The sequence below is a fragment of the Vanellus vanellus genome (assembly GCF_965231255.1).
Source record: "Vanellus vanellus genome assembly, chromosome: 2".
Lineage (NCBI taxonomy): Eukaryota > Metazoa > Chordata > Aves > Charadriiformes > Charadriidae > Vanellus > Vanellus vanellus.
The window spans coordinates 65328330-65347127 of NC_138906.1; the positions used below are offsets into that span (position 1 = coordinate 65328330).

At 42.7% G+C, this 18798-nt stretch overlaps 1 protein-coding gene across 3 annotated transcripts; it reads right to left on the reverse strand.

Moving 5' to 3' along the window:
- Window positions 1-3884: 3884 nt before the first annotated feature.
- On the reverse strand, window positions 3885-15024 carry LRRC14B (leucine rich repeat containing 14B). Of its 3 annotated transcripts, none has more exons than XM_082499522.1 (4): window positions 14085-15024; window positions 11933-12580; window positions 11162-11379; window positions 3885-7357 (listed from the first exon to the last, which is right to left on the reverse strand). In XM_082499522.1, exons 1-2 carry the CDS (start codon window positions 14987-14989, stop codon window positions 11935-11937), a joined length of 1551 nt encoding a protein of 516 aa, XP_082355648.1. In that variant the 5' UTR covers window positions 14990-15024; the 3' UTR covers window positions 3885-7357; window positions 11162-11379; window positions 11933-11934. The 3 variants fall into 3 exon arrangements, with proteins under 3 accessions (XP_082355648.1, XP_082355647.1, XP_082355646.1); XM_082499521.1 differs by having other exon boundaries at window positions 11787-12580; XM_082499520.1 differs by having other exon boundaries at window positions 11162-12580.
- Between the last annotated feature and the right edge of the window lie 3774 nt (window positions 15025-18798).

Sequence of the window (18798 nt, forward strand, 5' to 3'; positions counted from 1 at the left end):
TGGACATAGCACACACTGATTGTTTTCCCTTCTGCATTTTCACTCCCAGACCAAGTTGGTTCCCACGTTGTTCAGAATAGACTTCAAGGACAGCACGCGTAGGCCTCTCTGCCTGGTAAAATCCTGGGTTGCTCATTGGAATCAAATCATGACTTCTCACCCTCAGGAATTCCTCCACAATTCTCCTTTATTCCTTTTGAGCAACCCAGGCTTTATTTACTACCTTTTCTAAACGTCGTTTAATACAATTTAATGCTAAACAGAGACAGATACCTATTATCACAATAACAATTAGAATGCGCAAGCCTTCAGTTAATAATCCTAACAACCATTGTGGAAGGGACCCAAAGATACTTGCCAACCACCCATCTAACCAGCCATGCGATTGCTGAATCTTATTTGTGTGATCATATAGCCATGCTAACTGCTTTTTGAATTGATTCACTGTGGTCAGACAGATTCATGCAACACATCCATTCAAAATCTTCACATCCATGTCCCTGTGCTAATAGCAAAAAAATCAACAGCTGCTCTATTTTGCAAAATCACGTGTTGCAAGCCATTTTGGTCCTCTAATAAGCGTTCTAATATTTTCGTCGTGACATCAGCTTGCTTTTCTGCCCAACAAGCTAATTTCCCTAGCTGATTGAGTGCATTGGCTGCTGCTGCACCTGGTACAAACAGTGACAAAAACACTCTCTCGGTGGCACTTAACAATGTAACTTTGTCATCACAATTAGGGGTGAGGCCCCCCATGGCCCATTTTTTCCTGCTCTGCTGCTTAGTAACATTTTTTCGCCAGTTTTGACCTGGGGCCAATAGTGTCGGTTTTCCAAGGTAACATGGACCACCAAATACATTTTTCGGGATTCCCTGCCATGCCCGATTGCCACATATTAGAAACACATTTGGTGGCAGCGCCTTGGCAGTGTTATTATTCCAAATTGGTATAGGGCACGGCGTCTCAGCACCGAGGGCTCCCAGCCCCTGCCTGCTTGTGTCATTAGTTCTGCAATAGCTGCCTTGATTCCCATGGTCATATGTATTTGAGTGCGGGGTAACATTCGTCCATACGGACCAGTTTAACTCTTTACCTAAGAGCCTTGGGCCCGCAAAGAACACACAGGTTTGAGTCCAATTTTTGCTTAAGTTGCCAATTCGCATTGACCCTAGCAGATCTAACTCTTGTGGGTCCTACGGTAAGGTCTTATTTAGGCCTTTATCAGCCTTTTTGTGCACTGACTAGTGGCTGTGGCATTTGTATACGAGCCTGTACTATAGCTCGCAAACTCTTCCTTGAGGTAACCAGGTACTCCCACCAGGCACATGTGGAAAGGTTCTGTCGCTGATGTTAGTGACAGACAAAAGGATGTTTGTCCCATCATATTAGCCCATGTGACCCACATGTTTTGTCTGGGATTAATTTTGTGCAGCGTCATTACCACCGGAACTGTTACCAACATGAAAACCACTCTCCACATTTTGGTCTGGGAAGGCATGTTGTCTCTCTAGAGCAGGTTTCACGGCTTGACTTGGCACCCACACTGGTCCAGCACCTGTGGAAACACACATATATCCTCGACCATTAAAAATTACCTATATGTATAACACAGCAATGTGCAGTTCACTGGCTAAGGGTGGATTTTAGCTGTATAAACAACTTTCCCAATCTCGGATTTGCTGTCTCTCTTATTAGGGCATCTTCTAGTCGTGGAACTACTCCGGCTACATACAGGGAATCTGTCACTACATTTAAAGGTACCGTCAACCATTTAGTTAAGGCCCACACTACTGCAGTGAGTTCCAATGTCTGAAGGGAGTCTTGCAACTCTCCCTCTAGTATGTGCTGGCACCACTGTCCTTGATCTTGCCAGACACATACCGCACGGTGAAGCCATTTTCCAGCATCTGTGTATGCAGTTAGACCATTAACTCAGGGTTCACGCTTAACCTTTGTCTGCGTCATCCATTGGTTCCGTTTTAGCACTTGCCACATTTTCCCTTTTGGTTTCTGTGAGTGCACACGTCCTGCATAACCTAATAATGCTTCCTGAATGGGGACTGAATTCTGCAACCACCATTCTAGGTCTGTATGGTTTACCAGTACACTGATGTCGTCGGGTTCCTGTCCACTAATCTCTACTACTCTTGTTCTTCCTTTCCTGATCAATTCTCCTACTGCCTCCGGTCTTGTTTGAATGCTATATTTGGGTTGCACTCTTAGGAACACCCATTCTAGGATTTTAAACATGTCTCCTGAAGCTGGTGTTTTGGCAGTGGCACAGGCTTGAATGTTACTAACTCCCGCGGCAGAGGGAGAGAAAATTTCTCCCTTTCTCTTTTTGCCACTGACAAATCACTGCGTATGGAGACTCAGTAGCATTACAAATTAATAGTGAGATGCAGTACATATGTAACCCACAATCCACATTCTGATAAAATTAATACACAATGAATATTACTGTTAAACACATACCAATCCATGAACAACATACACTACACCATCCAGTGCATGTATGTATAATAAACTTCGTATTATATAATGTGTATCACATTATATACATTATATCATACATAGTTTATAGACCATAGGTTATATGTTATGCTCATTATATTATATATGCATATGCATGGATGTTTAACACCTACAACATACACTATATCTGTTATACATAATACAAAACACTAGACACATAATGTCCATAACATTCTTATTTATAAGTTATTATTTTATTTTGTTTTGGTTTGTTCCATCTTCTTAATGCATGCCTCTCTGTGTACATTCTTGTGCCTGCTGCGGTGGCTGGTCAGGCTGGTGGTACTGCAGGTGCTCGCTGGACGCTGCCTGCACCCCCCGCGCAGATGAGTCCGTGGATGACGGTAGGGGATGGAGGGCACAAAGGAGGACCCGAAGGCACAGGTCGGCATTCTTCCCCTCCCTGCTGTGGCGGTGGCAGAGGCCACTCCTCTGGGATCTCCTGAGGCACTCCTTCCGCATTTTGCTCAGTCGCTGGTCTTGGCTTGGGCACGACAACTTCCGCCTTTTGCGTACTCCACGGCAGATCCAACTGGGCTTCTGCTTTTTGTGGTGGGGGGAGCGGGCCTGCAATTTCCCGAACTTCGGCAATGGTTCTAAATGGTGTTCCCGAGACCCCTCTCACAGCCAGCAGCCCCCAAAAATGTGCCCACGCACCAGGTCTTATTTCGGCGCTCTTTTCCCCACCCTTGGACTGCTCTGGGGCTAGCATCTGTGATGCGGCACAAGCAACTTCTCTCTCTGCCTTCATGGCTTTCAAAGTTTTTAAGATTGTGCACTACAACTCTCGAATGGTTTTTATCTCTTTCTCTTCTTCCCTGTTTATCGTCTTTTCCCACATTGTATCACCCAGGGATCGCCAGTGTCCCCATCTCTGTCCCAGTTTAATCAATATGATTAGCTGTTTCTGTGACACTTCCACACCTCTCTTAAAGAGTATACTTGTCAGCAGTGCCACCACTGCTTCAAGCTCCATGATAGCAGGTGCGGTCTTCCCTTTGTCTGGAAGGCAAGGAGCGACCTTGACCGGTGTCTGCCCTAGACTATGCTACCAGGCAGCACGCTCTTCCAGCCCACTTCTGCTGCCCTTCTAGCCCTCTCTTAGAGAGTATATTCGTCAGCAGAGCCGCCGCTGTGGTCTTTCTCTGGAAGGCAAGGAGCGACCTTGACCGGTGTCTGCCCTAGTTAATGGCACCAAGCAGCACGCTCTTCCAGCACGTTACACACTCCCCTCCTCTTGCTGATTACCGCAGTCTCGGAGAGCTCAGGCGTGCTGAAGGTGCATCCTCTGCTACCAGATGTCAGAGTGGGATTGTGTAGTGGAGTAACAACGTAGCATCAGTGTGAGTGTGGTCGTTCTCCTTTATTAGGTGTTTTAGCAGAGTACGTATAAGCTTGCTAGTAGCAGAGTATATAAAGGCTTACAAAAATAGCATACACAAACTATACGGTGAATATATATATATTTACAGAAATAGCACACATAAAAAACATGGTAATTGGTTTAACCCTCTTGCTTACACGTAACGTCCCCCAACCTGATCAGCGATATGCTATTCCCATGGACATAACACACGCTGATTGTTTTGCCTTCTGCAGTTTTGCTCCCAGACCAAGTTTGTTCCAATATTGTTCAGAATAGACTTCAAGGACAGCACATGTAGGCTATTCTGCCTGGGTAAAATCCTGGGTTGCTCATTGGAATCAAATCATGACCTCTCGCCCTCAGGAATTCCTCCACACCAAACGTCCTGCAATTGCTCCCACACAAAACGGGCCAGCACGTAAAGGAGTGCTTTGTCTTCTCTGTCCCCTGGAATCGTTTTCATTGCTCCACAAACACTGGGTCTCAGGGCTTTCCTCTTGACTGCTGCCTCAAAAACACCTTTTGCTATTTTCCAAATTGCCAGGGAGGAAAATACCAAAAGTCCAGCTGTTATTCCCACACGAAAGGGGCCAGCACGCAAAGCTGTTCCTTGTCCTCGCTGTCCCCTGGAACCACTTTTATCACTCCACAAACCTTGGGGCTCAGGGCTTTCCTCTTGACTGTAGCCTCAAAAACACCTTTTCCCGTTTTCCGAAAGGCCGGGGGCACAAATCCCAAACGTCCAGCCATTACTCCCACATGAAAGGGGCCAGCACACAAAGCTGTGCCTTGACTTCTCTGTCCCCTGGAATCACTTTCACCCTTCCACAAACCTTGGGGCTCAGGGCTTTCCTCTTGACTGCAGCCTCAAAACCACCTTTTGCTATTTTCCATATTGCCGGAAGAAAAAATACCGAACCTCCAGCCATTATTCCCACACGAAAGGGGGCAGAAAGCAAAGACAAGGATCCCAGCTGTTTAGCTTCCCTGCCCTGTAATTCCAAGCTACTGGCCCCGTTATCCCAGCATCGGAGCAGCCAGGTGACAATGTGCTCACCAGGAAGTCGACTGAAATCTTTTCGCATATCTCGCAGCTCACTCAGGGATAGGGATTGGGTGATTATCTCTGGTTCTGTCTCTTCCTCCTGTTCCTTGGATCACCCTAGTTCATCATCATCCCTTACTATGCGAACTGATTTCTTGGTGTATTTCTTCTTCTGTATAGGAGCAACTGATACTGGCACAGGTTGGCTTTTGGGTTCAGCTGCAGTGCCTGCCACTGGGGTTTGAGTGGCTGCATTGCCTGCCACTAGGGTTGGAGTAGCCTCATTGTCTGCCACCGGGGTTGGAGTAGCCTCATTGTCTGCTGGTCTGGCTTTCCCCTCTTTCCCCTGAGGGTCCTGCATAGTACTGAGCAGTGTTTGGTAGATACTGGCCAGGGCCCAACACAGTGCCATAAGTTGTGCCTCTCTAGAATAGCCACAGCATTTTCCTTTCAAATATTCTATTACTTTATCAGGGTCCTGTAGTTGTCCAAGGGTGAAGTCCCAAGCCATTGGAGGTGAGAAGTTCTCTAGATACCTGCCCATGTTCTCCCGCATCCCATGCCACCCCTGACTATCTGGCCTTGGGACAGATTTCTGAGTGGTAGTCTTAAACAGCTGTTTTACCCTAAACAAGACTTGAAAAACATTCAGGAGACATAGCAATAGGAACACGCTGGTTTGAGCGTCCCAAGGATATTCAAAATTCTCAAGAGGTGTTATACCTGGCCCAAAGGAGAAAAGGGAGGCAAATGAGCTGGGGAAAGTATCTCCCCCTGTTTCTCCCACAGATTGGGTGTGATTATTGATAACTTCTGAGAGACGGTAACCAAGGTATGGACAGGACAGCAATACTGCATAGAAACCCCAACAAAGCCACTTGAATAGTGATGTTACCATATCATAAGCTGATATTGCACAGGACAGCAAAATGATAGTCCTGATCCCTCTCCCTGAGATAACAAACAGCATCACAGGGAGTACATACAGCATATAAGAATTTACATAACACAGCCATGTAAACAAACGAAGCAACATTGTAACCGGCAACTATTTAACTAATAGTAGAAATGCATATAAGAAATCCATTTTAACAAGCTCTGGTCAGATCTGTCATTATTGCAACCCTTCGTGCCCCACATTGGGCGCCACAAAGGACTGTCGTGGTTTGGCCTCAGCCAGCAACAAAGAACCACGCAGCCGTTCGCTCGACTCCCACAGCCGTGGGAAAAATCAGCAGAAAAGGGCAAAACTCGTGGGTTGAAATATTTTAATTTAACAGAACAGACAAAGGGAAGAAGAAAGAAAAGAAAGAAAGAAAAACAATAACACCGGTAAAGGAGTATAAGAATGCAATTACAGTACCGCCACAAAGCACACCAACCAGACTCACACCACCACAGCCCACCCCCAAGTGGCAACTGACTCCCTCTTCCCGGCTAGCTCCTTTTATAGCTGGGCATGGGTCACGTGGTATGGAATACTTGCCTCCCCTGCCGGCTCCTTGGGGAAATTAACCCCATCCTTGCCGGAACCAGGACAGTGAAACAGGAAGACTGTTTCTCTGAAAGGCAGCAGTCTGTCACTTTTCCAACAGTCTCACCCCAGCTGTGTCCTCTGTCTAATAGAACACGATGCTCACCTTAGAAGCCTTTCATAGCTTCCATCACACTATGGAAGCTGGTTAGAGTGCAGATTTGTGTATTTTTTTCTCTCTCTTCTTAGTGTTTCTTGGTATTTGTTTACAAGCATTTGAAACTGATGGGTAGCTGCCACTTGAGAAATCTTAGAAAAGGCATCATTGAGCACAAATACTACTGGAATGTTAGCAAGGCAGTATTGTGAACTGGTCCACTGTTTGTCCTGCATTTTTTTGCCTAAAATAGCTCAGCTTTTGAAAACGTGAGAATTTTAGCTTTTGCAGAAGCAACAAAAGGAATTGATACTTTTTCTTTAGTGAACTTTGTATTTAATGATAATTCTCAAAAATTAGGATTTCTTACAACATAAAACTGTAACAGAATGGAAATAAAAGGTAAAATGAAGTTAAATTGACTTTAAAATCTTACAGCATTTTGAGTTCTGGTCCATGATTTTAAGTAGCTATAGCTGGCATTATCAACTGCATAGCTCCAGCTTGAAACAAATCAGAAGGACAGGGGACACAAGGCAGGGTTAAATTGATATCTGGCTGCACTTGCAAAGTGTAAGGTAACTTCATATGCCTAGTTAGTTACAGCATTAGTTCTTCTTTTCTAATAACAGAATGCCAAGTCCCACACACGTAGGAAAGGGAAGAAAAAGCAGGCCCAAACCATAATCAGCACTGCAGGGGCAGAAGAGATGCAGGAATCCTTCTGAGAGATGGCACACATCCTTGTTGTAAGTAGCACCAAAATGCTACAGCTTGGCCTGTATTTAAAACCAACAATAACAACCATAATTAGAAAGAAACTAAAGAGACAAAGGTAGGATATGTGAGAGCTAAGGGCAGGATTTCCACAAACGAGCACCTGTCACCACAGCTAAGGTAATTGCATGCAGCTGTTCAGAACTTGGAACAAGTTGGCTCTAAAGTTGGAAATTGTGTGATTTAAAAGAGAAAAAATACCTGATTCCATTCCAAAAGGGTACAAATCCCTCCATGCCCAAAATATGACATTTTCTCCTAACAAGTTCTGAGGTAAATATAGTTTTGTATCAGTAAAATACTGTTGTCATACACTAGCAGCAGTTCAGCCTTTTGGATTCAATACTATCCAAAGTACTGATATACCTGTATGCATTTTAGTTAATACTATATAATTTCATTCAATAAAATTTTAACATGCAACTGTAAACAATAAAACTTTTGCTTCAATCCTCTCAAATGCAAAATGCATTTTAGAAGATCACAAAACTTTGAAAATGTCTGCATGCTTCTGCAGAGCAGTTGGCTTCCCAGGAACAGGATCCAAATCCTTTGTACACATGGATCCACATGCTCCAACTGTTTGTCAGTCATTCACACCTATTCTGCATGAAGTGATGCACATGCACCACTTCTGTAATGCAATGTACTCCATACTCCGGGCTCGATGGGGATATTTGAAATAGACATAGTGCTTATCCTCATTGGGCACTAAAATTGTGGCCTCTACAGGGCTCCTCCTGGCCCAGAGAATCATAAATAGACAGCATATATATGCAAGACTGAAAATGAAAGACAGGCAGGAGTTTGTGGGAAGAGGAAGAAGAAGGAGGAAATAAAACAAAGGTGTGGATTAGGACTGGCTTTAGGCAAGGATAAAACAGAGATGGCTGCACAGGCAGCAGTCTTCATAAAGACATCTAAATATTCTAAAATAAGAGCTGAATAGACAGCTGTTAACTAGCTGTCTATTTTGTGTGTACTGAAACAGGCAGTGACCTGCCATTGTAGCACAACATGCTTCCAAATCTTCACCTCCAGGCACAACCTGTTAGCTCGCCCTGCTGCCAGGGTGGAGGAATCATTACACATAGGTTTGCAGCTGCTGTACATGGAATGTCTCTCTCAGCAACAACAAATGTTACTACTCATCCTAAAGGAGTAGATCCTTGGCCTAGCAAAATTCAAACCAGTTATGTCTGGCTTAGAAGTCATGGGTCAAGTCTAGGATGAAAAGAATGCAAGGTCAGATGGAGGGAAAAGTAAAGAGTGGAGGCAAGGACAAGGGAGCATGTGGAACTCTGCTCAAATATAAGCAAAACCATATGGCATTTTCTAAATCACAGCTGCTTAGCTCAGCAACATAAATGACTAATTTTTTTATTATTTTTTTTTTCAGCAGTCTCTAAACATAAACCGGTCACATCCATTCACTTTCAATTTTACCATCATATGTTTAGTCAATAAAACATGTTAGAAGGAAGAACACATGCTAAGAAGACACACACAAAAAAATTTAAATACATACCATGGAACCTGTAAGCTCTGCTCAGTACATAGTCTATTTATTTACTTTTTCTTGTAAACTAGGCTAGTAGCTACTTTCATATTCTTATTGTGGATAAACAAAAAGCTTCACAAACCAGCACTGCCTAAATGAAGAAAGTTTCTTCCTTACCCTCAGATGACGAGATCCAGTGTTATTATTTTAAGTAAGCGGCCCTTTCTTATTTTAATAATGATCTTTAATACTACAATGATACCTCAACTCCTGCTACAACATTCACTTTCAGTGCTGTTTAATTAAGTTTTCATAGAATCATAGAATCATATAATGGTTTAGGTTGGAAAGGACCTTGAAGATCATCGAGTTCCAACCCCCCTGTCATAGGCAGGGACACCTCTCACTAGACCAGATTGCCCAAGACCACATCCAGCCTGGCCTTGAATACCTCCAGGGATGGGGCCTCAACAACCTCTCTGGGCAACCTGTTCCAGTGCCTTACCACCCTTAAAGTTAAAAACTTCTTTCTAATGTTTAATCTGAACCTGCCCTCTTCTAGTTTAAAGCCATTCTCCCTCATCCTATTGCTACACGCCCTAGTGAAAAGTCCTTCCCCAGCTCTCCTGTAGGCCCCCTTAAGGCACTGGAAGGCCGCAATAAGATCTCCCGGAGCCTTCTCTTCTCCAGGCTGAACAACCCCAACTCTTTTAGCCTCTCTTCATAGGAGAGGTGCTCCAGCCCTCAGATCAGCCTCGTGGCTCTCCTCTGGACACACTCCAGCAGGTCCATGTCCTTCTTATGTTGGGGACTCCAGAGCTGGATGCAGTACTCCAGGTGGGGTATCACAAGAGTGGCATAGAGGGGCAGAATCCCCTCCTTTGACCTGCAGGCCACACTTCTTTTGATGCAGCCCAGGATACGGTTGACCTTCTGGGCTGCAATTGCACATTGCTGGCTCATGTTGAGCTTCTCGTCAATCAGCACACCTAGGTCCTTCTCCTCAGGGCTGCTCTCCAGCCATTCCCTGACAAGCCTGTATTTGTGCTTGGGATTGCCCCAACCCAGATGTAAGACCTTGCACTTGGCCTTGTTGAACTGCATGAGGTTGGCTTGGGCTCACCTCTCTAGCCTGTCCAGGTCCCTCTGGATGGCATCCCTCCCCTCCAGTATGTCTACCTCACCAAAGAGCTTGGTATCATCAGCAAACTTGCTAAGGGTGCACTCAACCCCACTGTCCATGTCGCCGACAAAGATGTTCAACAGTACAGGCCCCAGTACCGACCACTGAGGAACGGCACTCGTCACTGCTCTCCACTTGGACATCGAGCCATTGACCACAACTCTTTGAGTGCGACCGTCCAGCCAGTTCTTTATCCATCGCGTGGTCCATTTGTCGAATCCATGTCTCTTCAATTTAGAGACCAGGATATCGTGTGGGACAGCATCAAATGCTTTGCACAAGTCCAGGTAGATGGCATCAATTGATCTTCCCTCGTCCACCACCGCTGTAACCCTTTCATAGAAGGCCACCAAATTTGTCAGGCGGGACTTGCGCTTGGTGAAGCCATGCTGGCTGTCACCAATCACATCCTTGAACCTCCTCCATGAACTGTTAAATATATTTTATGGCAGAGTGCTGGACATCTTACTCTTTTTTTTTTTTTTTCCAGATCTCCTAGAAGCTAACCAAGTCTCTGGGTCCACATCAGAACAGTTTGGGCTCTGGTAGAGTTGACAGAGGCTGTCGGCAGAGATCTCAAATTGGTTGACAACAGGTAAGATTTGCTACTGTCTTTCTCTTTGGTCTGCCCACAGTATTACAGGTGAGAAGCTGAGCAGACTATGAAACTTGCCTACTACCCAGGGATTCCTCCCCTCTTATAGTACTCTCCCCAGATACTGCTGCATCCTGAAACCCTGTTGGCCCCTTTGCCCATGTTCCAATACAGTGTGGCAGAGGGGCTGGGATTCTGTTTACCCTGTCACTTAAATACATTTCTTGCACTGGAGCTTGAAAATAAATGTGATTCTTCCAGGCACTCGTTGTAATTCTGTAGCAGAACAATAAACAGTCCTGGCAGAGGAGGGCAGTATTTTATGTAGATGAACTTCTAGTTACTCAGCAACCAGCCTTGTCCCTTTTCCATATTTTTGAAATTGGCATTGGATTCATTTTTCTACATGTGTTTTCGACACTTGTCTTTTTTGCATTATTACCACTGTCCTAATGGCTGAAAGCAGCAGGGTACATTCTACCAGCCAAGAAGCTGGTTCAACAAAGGGAGCAGTTTGAGGCACTTACCTCTGACATCACAAGCATGTGTGCAGCACTGTCTGGTATGCTTTTGTAAAATACACTTTGCAAGAGCTTCAACAGTGTCCACATAAGCTGCTTTATATTGCTGGGGGAAGTGGGGGGAAATCCCCTGCTGTCAGCCAACCGCTTTGTTTGCTGGCCTCCTCAGTATAGAACTTTACTCCTCACCAGCACAATGTATCAGACAAAATCTGTAATTACCCCTGGAAAAAAAAAAAAAGGGGGTATTGTGATTGCCTCTGCAGAAGAAAAGAGAGGCAGAGGGACATGGAGGCTGTTATACATCCCCCACTATTGGTGAATTTGGGAGGCCAAGGACAAAAACCAAAATTCATTTAGAGAGCCATAGCTGAGGATAGGTGCACAATCTTTGGGACATCCTGTTGGACTTGGAAAAGGACTTTCCTGTCTTCTCTGTAGAGCTAGAAGCTTCATTGCCATATCCAGAGGAAACCATATAAGAAAATAACCAAGCTTAAACACCTATTGATTTACTCAGAAACAAACTGCTTTTGTGTAAAATAATAAGCTATTAAGGGTCCTCCCCTCTTTTGAGAGCAAGTAGTGCTTATGTAAGGTGTATACAATAGATATAGCATAGTTAAAATACCTCAGATGATCAGAGGATATTAAAATAGAAGTAAATTCAGCCAAGAAATTAAAGAAAACTCAAGCCTGATCAACAAAGGCACAGTTCTAGAAAAGACTAAATTAACTTCTGGTTTGACAGGGCATCTCATCACCAATATGTCACACCTTTAACTCATTTTGTTAAGAGAAGCAGTGAACTTCTCTAAAGTTTCTTTGAAGGACTTGATCAAGTAAGCTCCCAGTTCATTGTTCGTCTCCTGAACAGCTGCGTCATAACTGCCAAAGAGTGGAGTTGAAGCCTTCACATCCTCCCTATTTGCTTGGAGTAAAATGAGGTTAAGCTCCTCTGCTACACTTTCATATTTTTGGTGATCAAATCTGCAGAGACTGGCATCATCAATCGGATAGGTGATGCCAATTGGGTAGCAGTCCCTTGGAACTGGGAACTCAACATTTTTCAGCATTGGCAACTCACAAAGAAACGTGAAAAGGTGTTTAAGTGCTTGGGATGACAGTGGGTTTCCAAGAAACCTAAATTCCTGTAGTTTCTGACAAGGGCTTAAACCTAAAATCAACATGTTGACATGAGTGTCTTGGATGTTACAGTCCTCCAAGGTAAGAATCCTGAGCACTGAAGAGGAATGGCTGAGAAGCTTAAAGAATATTGATGGGTAAAGGTCAGGTATATTGTGACCACTTAGGTCCAGAGCTTCTAAGTGATTAGCATGGAAGCTATTGGCCAAAAAGGCCATATCAGCATGGTTCAATGAGCAATTAGAAACATCCAGCACCTTCAGCGGCATCTTTAGTGGGCTGCAGAATTAAAGAGAAAACAAAAATATGGCATAAACCACTGAAAAGCTACATTTACAACATTTCATACAACTATTCACATTATGAATGCAGCCATCTGCCACATTCATTATTTTTTCTAAGCTCTTTTGAGAAATAGAAGCATTTGCCAACAATGACAAGTATATTTTCCTTCCGAACTCAGTCCCATGGATTAGCTCCTACTTTACATAACTCCAACTGTGTTGATTTAATGGGGATTAATTTGGTAACATTCTATGTGTCTTTTTGGTAACCAGTTATATGCTCTCAGATGTTTATTACTTCCTTAATTAATAGCAGATCATTACTACCACAAAAGCATTGGTGGCTGCTTCTTGTAGAAAGATGTTATAATGCAGAAATTTAGATCATTTCCATTAAGGAAGGATTCATTCCAAAATGAAAGCCAATCAGCATTCTAACAAGACATCTGCTTTCATTTCTAGTTTTATTTCTACTGTGTTGTTTTTTTTTAATGCCCAAGAGGTTTACATGTTGTATTGTTCTTGAGTTGCAAAGAAACCGCCTGATGAGGTGTACCTGAGATTACATGCAAATATTCTAGTTCAATATAAAATAGTTCTGATATGAAAATCAAGAGATCCCTTTCACACCTACTAAATCTTAGTGAGACTTCCGCTACAGACCTCAGCTGGATCAAGGTTAGAAACTTGTAATTTATTTCTATCAATAAAAGTGGTGTGCCATTCACAACTTTTAAATTAAATTACTTCTTTATACAGGAGGAATTTTAGACCAAGGTGATTTGTCTTGATGAAACTTTTGTATGCCTTTTTTTTTTTAGGTGCTCTGAAAAGCATACAGTTAACTTATTTTCTGTTCAAATATGAACACTGTTCACTGGAAGCTTGTTATCTTTTTGAGAATTAGAAATTTTTCCCAGGCATTCATCATGAATTTTCATATGCTTAATCTTCAGTACAGAAAAGCATTGGATCTCTCTTACTTTGAGATTGACAGACACAATAAACAACTGAAATCAAAGTCTCAAATCAAAGTCTACTATTCCCCTGCCCACCTAAAATTACAGTGAAATCTTAGTATATTCACTGCCTCTTTTTTAGAGGACAAAAATTCCCCTGAGACCCTGAAAAATACTTGGAATATGACTCAGGTCTTGCACCAAAGGCCAGCCTAAGCTGACTGAGATACAAGCTCCAGAATGTGGCAAATCTAAAATGTCTGGGTGTACCCCTCTCTTATGTAGCAACCAAAAGCATATTCCCATCATACTTATCAGCTGGGCTCTGGAAGACTAATAAGAACAGTCAGTTCTTCTAAATGTATTAGATATTGGCTTCCAATTCTCACCAATGAATACTCTTTCCTAGCTTTCTGCTGCCCCTTCTTCACACATACCCTGAGATCCACTTGCTTCCCTTATTCTCAGAGATTCTGAGCTTGCTGATGGCACCATGTGCTGTTCTTTACAGTTTTACTGAAAGCAGAATGACCAAATTACCTGAGCAGTTTCTGTATTCTTCCTGTGAGTATAGAAAATGACATACTCAACTCAGTCAGCTGGGTCATTTCACCCATCTTTTCTCCAATGTTAGTAAGCATCCGTTCATCTGTAGCTGTAAATCTCCGCACATTAAATGTTCTTGGTGGCAAGGTCAAGGACATCAATAGAGGGAAGTGGACACTGTTGAAGAGCTTTTCCAAGTGTTCCATTTCCAAGCGAACGTTGTGAACTACTTCCAGTTTGCGCAACAAAGAGGGATCAGTGAGCTTTATGATATAGAAGAATTTCTGCAAAGCCAGGTTGTCAGATCTGAATGCCACACAGCAGATCTTCAGTGGGCAAAAGCATTTCTTCAATAGGGCCTGCACTACCAGCTCATAGTTCCGTTCTGTAACAAACAAGTCAATTAGCACATCAATACTGATTTCAAAGGTTCTTGGATTGCACTGTCTTTGTTGAAGGTAAACCAGCAGTTCTAAACAAAGCTTAGAGAGCAGCTGTGTCCTGGCCCACCTGCCCGTTGTCTTCTTACACTCACAAAACTGAACTTCAACATCTTTTAAACCCGTCAGGTCGACCACTTTCAATTTTTTCACATAGGGAGAAGAATGATTCAGCACATAGTCTCTCAGCCCTTTCAGACAGCTTTCCAAGCACACTGAGCATGTTCTATGGCTCAGGTCTTCCTGGTAGTCCACAGTAGTTCCCAAAAGTTTTCCCATGTTAAAGTCGACAAATGGCCAGTTCTCTACCAAGTCATGAATCACTTCCCCTTGCTCCAGTAAATAGCTGGCTTTAAAAAGAAGAGGAAAAAGATTATGGGCAATACTGCCGAGACTCTTCCTGGCAAACTCTGCATTTGACACGAATGCTTCAGCACTAATGAATCGGAGGGACTTCATTATTGCTCTGGACTCCTTGCCGTCATGGACAGTGACTTCTGTGTTCAACTAAAGATCCTAGTTGCTCATCGCCTTCTATTTTTATCTGCAGCTGCTGCTTGTTGCTAACAGAAGCCTTGCTGGGAAGGCAGAATAAACAGTCACATGCTGATCCTCTGCTTTCTATTTTGGAGCTATACTGTGATTCTGCAGTAATTAACTGTGAGATCAGAGAGTATATTAGTCAGAAAGTATTTGTTCATTTAAATCCTCATAATAATAATAAATCTAACTCAGCTAACTACAGACCACTGCCCAGCAGGAACAGTAAGACCAGGGCAGCACGCATACATGAGAATATTTCTGTATCTTTCCTATGCCACACAAAAAGGCACTCAGGGTTCCAACTTAAACACATAACATGATCTGTATTCCACTGTCTTCCCTGAAAAATGATATGCTGGAGATTCACATGCTGATTTCAGTGGGGAAGATTTCTCAGATTTAGCATAGAGCTTCTCCTAAAAACTATAGCTATATGGAAAGACTGAGGTGCTACAGTCATTGAGCTATGCAACATCCCTCCATTTTTGCCCTTCCTGTCAGCAAGGAATAGTTAAATACAGTGGCTCCAGTAGAAAAAACAAAATGCTCTGGAAGAGCTCAGAGACTTGGTGACCAGGACACTTGCCTGTGATAGCAGACTGAGGGTTAAGTACAAGACAAGCTGAGCAAGACAGAGTACAGAGTTCAACCTTTCTCATAACTTCCCAGGCAAACATTCTATTGCTGTTGCTTTGAGTAACAGATGGTCTTTTCTTTCCTGTTGAGAAATCATGGTTTCATCGTGATACAGAAAGGCAAAGCATTCAAAATCTCTCTCTTCAGGCCAGGAGAAAAACCTCTCTCACCCAGCTGACACAAAAGCGAAGATGATGTTTCTTTTTTTCAGCCTGGTACTTGCCTGCCAGGGGAAGCAATGTTGGATATCTCCCTTATGGTGTCCTCTCATGTCTTTTGCTGGGCAACCAGTGGGACAGAGAATGAGCATAGCTTGAAGTTACTAAGTTACTTGGAACATTTGTATTTGTTTGGTTGGCTGTTTGGGATTTTTTTTGGGGGTGCCTTATATTTGAGTTGTGAGGCTTTTTGCCATACAATTGGGATTTCAGCATATCTACCGGGTTATCCTCTAGTAACTACTAACTGAACATTGAGTGCAAGACAATCCCATAAACATCTTTCTTTTTACCTTTGTCCTTTAGAAAAAAACTCAAATCAATAATGTTAAATAGTTTCTAAGTGCCTACAGACCCAACTCACATCGTCCATTCCTTCTGCTCCCTAGGCCATTCTCTTGTTCACTTTCCACTCCCTGCAGTTGATCCCTACCTCTTCTGTTCTGCACCTCCCATTTCTCCAATGTCATTTGAACAAAAGTTTCTGAGATAATCTGCCTGGCTGACAGAATTCGGTGTGTTTTGAGATAACCTTGTTCAAATCCAGAAGAGGTTCTGTTGGATTTATTGAGTGGCACCCTCAACAAGTTTGCCAACACCACCAAGCTGTCTGCAGTGGCCGTGCTGGAAGGGAGGGATGCCACCCAGAAAGACCTTGACAGGCTTGAAAGGGGGGCCTGTGCAAACCTCGTGAAGTTCAATAGGAACAAGTGGAAGGTCCTGCACATGGGTCGGGGCAATCCCAAGCACAAATACAGGATGGGTGGAGAATGGATTGAGATCAGCCCTGAGGAGAAGGTTTTGGGGGTGTTGGTGGATGAGAAGCTCAACGTGAGCCAGCAATGTGCACTCACAGCGCAGAAGGTCAACTGTATCCTGGGATGCATCAAAAGAAGTGTGGCTGGCAGTTCGAGGAAGGTGATTCTGCCCCTCTACTCCACTTTCCTGAGACCACACCGGGAATACTGTGTCCAGCTATGAGGCCCCAAACATAAGAAAGACGTGGACCTGTTGGAGCAAGTCCCGAGGAGGACCACAAAGATCATCAGAGGGCTGGAGCACCTCTCCTATGAAGACAGGCTGAGAGAGTTGGGGTTGTTCAGCCTGGAGAAGAGAAGGTGCCAAGGAGACCCTATAGCATCCTTCCAGTACCTAAAGGGGGCCTACAGGAAAGATGAGGAGGGACTCTTTATCAAGGAGTGCAGTGATAAGGCAAGGGATAACTGTTTTAAACTGGAAGATTAGATATTAGGAAGAAATTTTTCAGTATGAGGGTGGTGAGGCACTGGAAGAGGTTGCCCAGAGAAGCTGTGGATGCCCCATCCCTGGAAGTGTTCAAGACCAAGTTGGATGGGGCTTTGAGCAACCTCATCTAGTGGAAGGTGTACCTGCTCATGGCAGGGGGGTTGGAACTAGATGATCTTTAAGGTGCCTTCCAACCTAAATTATTCTATTATTCTATGACTTGTGTTTCATGCCATGCTCCACCTTATTGTTGGAAATGGTCAATATGGAAGATTAAATTCCTGCTAAGAAATGCATCAGGATTTCACAGTAGCATGCTGTGTTGAAAAAGTAGCAGATGATAGTACCAAATGTAACATGGAAGAAAGTATTAAATTTACTGTTTCTTTTAAAACAATTATGAAAAAGCGTAGAAGCAAAGAGTCAAACTGTGTTCCCCAGTAAATAACCAATAACTTTTTCATATATGTAAGTGGTTACAAATATTTATTTCATTTTTTGCCTCTATAAATATTGCTCTATTCTAATAAAAATATAGGACATTACTAGATCAGTTTATCTTGGAACTTCTGGATGACTGGTTCAAATACACTATGTTAGCAGATAAAGAGATCCAAATGCACTAGGTAAGCAGATAAGAAGTTGTGTATATACCTTAATAACTAGCTGTTTACATTTTGAAAGGCAATAAAACTATATTTACAAAGGTTTCCAGCAATTTGTACATTTTTCTTGTCATAGCGGGATTAGTTATATGTTGCTGTTTTCAGCATTTACAAAATTGCACAAAATATAGTAATACCTACATCATCATCTGCTATATATGAACCGGAGTTGAAAAACAGAGGAAAATACTTAATACTTGGACAAGTTCTGTCTAATTCATTTTACATGTTTTTTAACTATATTAGTGATGCCACTCATCTATTTGAAGGCAAAATTAAGCTCACAAACAAAAAAAAAATCGACAAAAATAAATGCTTCCTCAGAAAGACACAGTCTAATAAAGATGTTCCTTCCCCGGTCATTTAAAACTTATTTAGAATTTTTCTTTTGCTTTTGAGAAAATATTCCATACTAGGTTTGCTTAAAAAAAAATAAATTGGATCCATGAAGTGTGACATGAATTTTTCACAGCAAAGCAAACGTGGAATTATCTGGAAAAGAATGGTCAGCACAGCTTGAAAAAAGTCTTTATTGTCATGTGATTCAGAGCTGTCAAAACAATTATTATACTAAACATTTTGTGCTTTATTTAGTGGTAGAGGAATTCATGACAAATCACTTAAAAAATAATGAAAAGTAAAGTTCATGATATTCTAGCATTCAAGCTGTTTTACTATTGGTTTTCTGCTTGTATGGCAATAAATAGTAAATAACAGAATAAAATGAACTTTTTTTTTCAGTTACTACAAAAAGACTGAACAGAGCAGTATAAAGAATGTTCATCAAGTGGATTTTAATAGGTTTTTAACCTTTAAAAACAGTATATCAAAAATAAATGCATTTAATGATGAAATAGCTGGTTTTCAAATTAACTTGAAGTAGGCTACCACTGAGAACCTCAGAACTGGCATCCTAAGTGTATGAAGAAACTAATTCTTACTGAAGTGAATCCAAGATAGA

Bases quoted from the DNA above. Each gene is read 5' to 3' on its own strand.
- LRRC14B (XM_082499522.1), bottom strand. From the start codon at position 14,989: ATGAAGTCCCTCCGATTCATTAGTGCTGAAGCATTCGTGTCAAATGCA. The intron at 12,581-14,084 runs GTAATTTGGTCA...TTAATTCTGCAG, and splicing joins AGAATACAGAAACTGCTCAG to CCCACTAAAGATGCCGCTGA.